Below are 7,778 nucleotides of genomic sequence, written 5' to 3' on the forward strand. Positions count from 1 at the left end.
AGAAGAGGCTTCCGCAACTGCAGCTCTCGCTGCCAGTCCCGCCCCGCGCCGCTGGCCAGCGTCCCAACCCAATGTTCGCGCCGGTGCCGGCGCCGACGCCGAAGAAGGCATCGACACCAACAGCTCTGTCCAGCCAATTCCGCCTCTCCGATTTTGATAAGCTCGCCGTGCTGGGCCGAGGGAGCGGCGGCACCGTGTACAAGGTTCGGCATCGCGAGACCTGCGCGCTCTACGCACTCAAGGTCCAGCACTACGGAGACCCGGCCGCGGCCGCCGAGGCGGAGATCCTCAGCCGCACTGCCTCGCCGTTCGTCGTCCGGTGCCACTCTGTTCTCCCCGCTGCCGCCTCCGGCGACGTCGCGATGCTCCTGGAGCTAGTGGACGGTGGATCGCTCGACTCCATCAAGAGCCGCCAGGGCGCGTTCCCGGAGGCCGCGCTCGCGGAGGTAGCAGCTCAGGCTCTGTCGGGCTTGGCATATCTCCACGCTCGCCGCATCGTGCACCTCGACATCAAGCCGGCGAACGTCCTCGCGAGCACCGCAGGAGAAGTTAAGATCGCCGACTTGGGCATCGCCAAGGTGCTCTCTCGCGCCGGCGACCAGTGCACGTCGTATGTGGGCACCACCGCGTACATGAGTCCCGAGCGCTTCGACCCTGAGGCGCACGGCGGGCACTACGACCCGTACGCCGCCGACGTCTGGAGCCTGGGGGTCACCATCCTTGAGCTCTTCATGGGCCGGTACCCGCTCCTCCCTGCTGGGCAGAAGCCGAGCTGGGCGGCACTCATGTGCGCTGTCTGCTTCGGTGAGGCGCCCGCGCTGTCCGACGGCGTAGCGTCGCCGGAGCTTCAGGGTTTTGTCGCCGCGTGCCTGCATAAAGACTACCGCAAGAGGGCGTCCGTGGCGGATCTGCTTGCCCACCCGTTTGTTGCCCTGAGGGATGTCTCAGTGTCGAAATGTGCGCTCCAGAAGCTGGTCGCCGACGTATCATCGGAGTGCCGAAGTACGTGATCCCCGTGGGCTACCGAACCATGCACATACGTAGAATCAATTTTGTTAGCCATGTACAGTGCCCTACCATGGTATCTAACATATCAGTTAGCTTAGCTCTGACATAGAAATGTACACTGTTTAGAACTTCTTTTAAATGGAGGAAGGAACTTTGACCCACATCATTGACTTACAAGAATGATATGTACTTAATGTTGAATATATGAGAATATTATTATATGATTTAATTTAAATAAACAAACAATAGATAAATCATGACTCCAAAAACAGAGGTTAAGCTAGCCATGTGAACTAGTGCATCGGACGAACAAATCAAACTTAAAGCATTTTCTAGACCTAGAAATTCTAGCATGCTCTCGAGCAGAGATGATAGTGCAATGCAACTACATTCCCGTTCATCGAACAGGTTGTTGACGTCGGGGAAGTAGTCATTAGGGGAAGGAATCATCCGACGTGGTGTTGCAACGATGCACGAGAGTGCTCCCAAAAGACCTCGCCCCTCACGCATACAATTCTACAAGAGGCGAGATTACAGAATCCTAGTGTACCATCCTTTGTTGTACGCAGGAAAATTTGATGGAAAATACGTGGGCGGCAGCGTAATGTAGTGGAATGAGGAAGTCTCATGTCTTACGTACGTGTCTAGGGTGAGGGCCAACCTCTTTGTAGAAAGCGGCAGCGAAACGAATGATCAAAGAGAATCCGAGGACAGAAAAAAAAATCAGATTCAGCTTCCACTTGTGTTCAATATGAAAACATTTCAACTTCGGATAAAAAAACATTTCAGGTTATACAAACATGTGTTGACAAAAAGAAACCAAAATCGTACACATGACATGGTCCTAATTAGTTCGGCTCGGCTCGTTCCCGGAACCCAACCCATGTGCCCATGGTGACGAGTGGTTAAAGTGGTAAAAGAACCTCCCTTATAAGGAGGTCCAACTCCCACTAAACCAGCAATGTGCGAGTAAACTTTAGTACCACCTCTTTCCTTACATAAAAGGCCCAAGCGGGTTTTTGAGATTTTCAAATCCTTTGACTTACAAGAATGATATCTACTTAAAGTTGAATATATGAGCAAATTATTATAAGATTTAATTCAAATAAATAGTACAACCACCGGTTCAAAATAATTACCCAAAAAAATTGTACCTAGACATGTGTAGGTACATATATTTTTGGGCAGTTATTATTGGAGCAGATAAATCATGACCGCAGAAACAGAGATTAAACTAGCCATGTGAACTAGTACATTAGACGAACAAATCAAACCGGAAGCACTCTATAGAATTAGAAATTCTAGCACGATCTCGAACTGAGAGGACAATACAATGCAGTTGCATCTGTGTTCATGTTCGTGTTGTTGTCGTCAGCCATGTCGATGAGGAGTTTGTTGACGTTGGAGAAGTAGTAGTCTAGGTAAGGAATCATCCAACGTGGTGTTGCAACATATGCGCGAGAGTGCTCCAAAAATACATGATTTCCCCTCACCTATACAATTCTACGAGAGGCCAGATTCTATAAATCCTAATGTCCCATCCTTCGGTGTACCCCGGAAGATAGGATGGGAAATACATGGACAACAATGCAAACTAGTGAAATAAGGAAGTCTCATGTGTTGCGTACACATCTAGATGAGGAGCGACCTCTTTGTAGAACGAGGTGGCGAAACGAATGATCAAAGAGAATCTGAGGAGAGGAACAAAACAGATTCAACTTCCACTTATCTTGAATACGAAAACATTTCAGCTTCAGATAGAAAGCCATTCAGATTATACGAACATGGGTTTAAAAAAAAAGAAAAAAAATTGTACACATGACATAGGTACGTCTTAACTCGGCTCGGCTCATTCCCGAAACTCAAGGCATGTGCCCATGGTGACGAGGCATGGGAAGGCATGTGGCGGAGGAGGAGCGTGTGTAGGTCTCTTTTTCTTATGCGTATACAAGTGGTAGAAGCTTATAAAGAGATCTAACTCCCACTAAACCAACAATATGGGAGTAAGCTTTAGTTCCACCTCTTTCCATGCATGAATGGGCCAAACGGGTCTTTGAGATTTTCTTATTATTAATAAATATGAGGAGTGATCCAATAATCACAACAATCCCCAACCCGATCCCAGAGGCACACAAATTTTTCCTATGGTTTGCAATATATTGTTATACGTGCTTAGTGGAGAATGTTAAGTTAAACATCAAGTTAGAACTTTATGCTACACTAATTTGCAATTTCAACTTCCACCTATAATTTTCGGATACACTAGTTCACAACTTGAACAATGGAGTGTACCTTGAACTACATGTTTTTTGCACCCTAGTTTCACAAGTCGTAGTCGTCTGCAAAAGTTTCGTGTCCGGCATATACTGCTTCGCAGCAACTAGATAAGAAGGAGGATTATTATGCATCGTGATTGAGTCCATACCGGCACATATTAGTGACGTGGTTGGTACCAGGTAAGATTGACGCTTATTAATGTTAGGCCCAGAGAAGGCATAAATATTTGAGCCATGAATTCTAAGAATCGTTGAAAGTTGGTCCCACGATGAAGAAAAGTCAACCATGTCACGCTTCCTTTCAAACATGGTTCGCTAACTGGTGTGTCCCAACACCGACGCGCTCTTTGATTATCAAGTATTTACAGAGAGTCGACTAGTACACATCATATCCAGCAGCCTCGATCTCGCCAGCCAGAATTCCAATTGTCGGCTACCTGCGGAGTAAGTGGTCGAGCCATTCCTAAAAGGGAGCACAGTGGCGGAATCACATGATTTCTTTTTTAATCAGTATTTTCCCCAAATATGTTTTCTTCGATCTTGATCCAGTTTTGGTTTTCTACTTCACATAAAAATAGAGGTTGATTACTTCTTAGGAGGGCAAGGTGCCTAGGTGGATTGATACCAACTAGTGGAATGGCCTCGATGAGAAGTGGTGGAAAAAGTGCAGTTGTGGCATATTCATGTGTCGGCTCATACGAGGGCATAGACACCGGCCGCAAGTTCATGGGGTGCCACTACAAATCCCCTATGTGCACCTTCTGGCATGGGTCGATAAATCAAACTCGCCACCTGTTTTTAGTACATTGGTGTTGATGTGGAGATTGGCGGGGAAGAAAGAAAGGTGTCTGAGGAAGAGTTTCAAAAGATCCTTGAGGAAGCAAGGTAGGAAAACCAGAAGAGGTCAACGCAATTAAGTCGGCCTATGAGGCTGTGGCCGAGACGCCACATCCAATTTGGGAACAACTTGATTCCCTTAGTCTATCTAATGATGGAGATTAAGGGATTATAAAGTTAATTATATTTGTTGTGTTTCCTTCCATTGTGTATTTGAACTTCTTTATCTATTAAACCGTATTATTCTATCAGAGGATTCGATCTTTGTTATCCGTATTATTCTATCAGAGGATTCGATCTTTGTTATCCATCAATGTATCTTTGTCGTTTTCCGTGAAACAAGTTACCGTGTAATATGGGCTAATTATTGGACCTTTGAGAAATTGCGGTCTATATAGCTGGATCACACTTGCTCAAAGGGTCCATAAAAGAAATCGTAACCAATGTTAATTCAATATATAGACAAGGGATCGTAGTGCCCAAGCATCACTTCCAAGTCCACACTCCTCATGCTACCACACTACAAGTCCCTACTAGTCACTCCTACTCCACCCTTAGGTCCAAACCCAAAACGTAGTAATCCCCACTCCCTTGTATGTTTACTCCCAAAACACTTTAGTCCCCAGTTCTTAGCAGGCGTGCTTAGTCAGTAGGTTTCTTCTTCCTCATTTCTACATATCTCGTTTCATCTTGATTTTTCGGATCTGCATATTTGTTCTTCTTTCTTGTTATTCACTATTTTACTATTTATATCTATTAGATCCCCGACAAGGTCATCGGCTTATGGTGCACCGACAATGGCGCTCAGATCTGCAGTGATGTCGATAGCGTATGGAGATAAAGGATCGTCCCCAAGATCTACGTGTCTCGAAGATCCTCCACCCTTGTCTAGATGGACAAGTTAATACATAATAGAGAGTGTATGAATATGTTTAGTCATAATGAGTCTTGTCCTACTTAGGATTTTTTTTAAAAAAATAAATTTCTTAGAACTAGGGATGGTGAATAGAGAGGAGGTCAATATGCTTCCTCTCTTAAAATTGAAATCAACACCCCTAAATTTATAGGAAGGGCTTAATGAGATCCAAATGGATCTCGTAAGAAGTGGTTTCAGTGTAACATAAGGATTTTATGAAATGTATTATCTTATCTTAGTGATATGGACATTACAATCTAAATGGAATGGAGAAAATAATTTATTAGTGTTGATTGTGATTAACTATTTTTGTTGTCTAAAGGAGCATGAAACATGAAAAAATAATGTGACGCACCTCACTTGTACAGGGAACTAAATTTTGCGCCATCTATTAGTGTACCTAGGTGAATTGGTGTGGTGCCGCAATAGGAGATCACGCGGAGAATCTGAAGTTCTGTGTGAAAAAAGCATCGGGTTTTCACTTTCCCGATACAGTTTTCCCTAGCCTTTTTTTTATTAGGCTAGCACGAGCCCGGCGATTAAGGTTGTGCCTCCACATTTAAATGGCAGGGCCCACATGTCGTATTGTAGAGATATCAAGATGCCGCAGGCCTTCCCCGCCGTTGGAGCTTATACCTCATACTCCAAGGTCTTTCATGACTCTATTAGAGAGCGGATGACTCTCACATACCGCGATGTAGGGGAACATGCATGTAAAAAAACAAAAAACAAAATGTCCTACACGATCACCCAAGAACTATACTTTGTAGATGTGATAACGCTATCAGTCCGTTTGAATCGTTGATACGTCTCAAACGTATCTATGATTTCTGATGTTCCATGCTAGTTTTATGACAATACCTACATGTTTTATATGCATTATATATCATTATTATACATTTTCTGGGACTAACCTATTAACAAGATGCACAGTGTCAGTTCCTGTTTTCTGCTGTTTTTAGTTCCAGAAAAGCTGTTCGGGCAATATTCTCGGAATTCGACGAAACAAAAGTCAAACCTCCTATTTTTCCGAGGGACACACGGAGCCAGAAGGGCAAGCCAGGGGGAGGCCCACGGCCTCCTCCCCATAGGGCGGCGCGGCCGGGCCTACAGGCGCGCCGGCGTGTGGGGAGCCCACCTCGGGACTCCACCGACATCGCCTATTTGCCTATTTATTCCCCCATGACGCGAAAACCCGAGAGATATGGATCATACTCCAGAAAGACTCCCGGAGCGCCGCCGCCATCGCGAAACCTAGTTTCGGCACCCTGCCGGGACGGGGATCGACCCCCGGAGCCTTCTTCATCGACGCCACCGCCTCCATCATGCTCCGTGAGTAGTTCCCCCATGGACTACGGGTTCTAGCAGTAGCTAGTTGGTACTCTCTCTCCCATGTACTTCAATACAATGATCTCATGAGCTGCCTTACATGATTGAGATCCATCCGATGTAATCGGTGTTGTGTTTGTTGGGATCCGATGAATTGTTACATTATGATCAGTCTATCTATATAAGTTTGTGAAGTTATTGTTGCTGCAACCTTGTTGTGTTTAATGCTTGTCACTAGTGCACGAGTGACATGATCTTAGATTTGAGCTCTATAATTATTGCTTAGATTGTATCTACAAGTTGTTTGCACATGTCTCTGTTCGGAACCCGAGGCCCAGAGTGACAATAACTGGGATAACCGGAGGGGAAGGTTTAGATATGAGGATCACATGTTTTCACCAAGTGTTAATGCTTTGCTCCGGTGCTCTATTAAAAGGAGTACCTTAATTATCAGTAGATTCCCTTGAGGCCTGGCTGCCACCGGTTGGTAGGACAAAAGATGTTGTGCAAGTTTCTCATTGCGAGCACGTATGACTATATATGGAAAACATGCCTACGTATAATTAATAGACTGGATGTTCTGTTTTAATGCTATTTCAATCCTATCAATTGCCCAACTGTAATTTGTTCACCCAACACTTGTTATTGGAGAGTTACCACTAGTGTAGATAGCTGGGAACCCCGATCCATCTATCATCATCAAATACTCACTCGGTCCTATATGTCATTGGAAGTAGTATCAACTATTTTCTGGTGCCATCGCCTCTGTGTTACTGTTACTGCTGTTGTGTTACTATTACTATTGCTCTTATATTACTGCTGCTTTCACATCACCCCTGTTACTAGTGCTTTTTCAGGTGCAGCTGAATTGACAACTCAGTTGTTAAGGCTTATAAGTATTCTTTGTCTCCCCTTGTGTCGAATCAATAAATATGGGTTTTACTTCCCTCGAAGACTGTTGCGATCCCCTATACTTGTGGGTCATCAAGACTATTTTCTGGCACCGTTGCCGGGGAGCATAGCTCTACTCATAAATTCACCTGGGGAGTACACTCTACCTCTCTCTCTGTTTTTATTTTATTTTGTTTTGCTTAGTTTACTTTTATCTAGTTTATTTGTGCTTAGTTTATTTCTGTCTAGTATTATTTTGCTTAGTTTACTTTTGTCTAGTTTGTTTTTATCTTGTTTTATTTTTCTTATATACCCGAAAATTCATAAAAATTTGAAAAACCGAAAAATTAAAAACTGTTGTTATGGAAGAACCCACAACCTGTATGGAGCTTATAGAATTATATATGAATTATAGAGAATCAAGAAAGGGTAAATTCATGAGTGCCGTGTTAGAAAAATTGAATACAATTGCTAAAATCTTGCTTAAACGCCATGATATAAATTGTTGCTCTGAATAGGAT

General features: G+C 44.2%; 1 protein-coding gene across 1 annotated transcript in view; it reads left to right on the top strand.

Annotated features, from left to right (window-relative positions):
* Positions 1-1,010, top strand: part of LOC124697236 (mitogen-activated protein kinase kinase 9-like) — a 2,093-nt gene extending 1,083 nt beyond the window's left edge. The window contains exon 2 of the mRNA XM_047229858.1: positions 37-1,010. Within this exon, the coding sequence (XP_047085814.1) occupies positions 37-1,010 (974 nt within the window). The remainder of the gene's footprint in view (positions 1-36) is intronic.
* The last annotated feature ends 6,768 nt before the right edge of the window (positions 1,011-7,778 follow it).

Source organism: Lolium rigidum, chromosome 3 (genome assembly GCF_022539505.1).
Source record: "Lolium rigidum isolate FL_2022 chromosome 3, APGP_CSIRO_Lrig_0.1, whole genome shotgun sequence".
Taxonomy (NCBI): Eukaryota; Viridiplantae; Streptophyta; class Magnoliopsida; order Poales; family Poaceae; genus Lolium; species Lolium rigidum.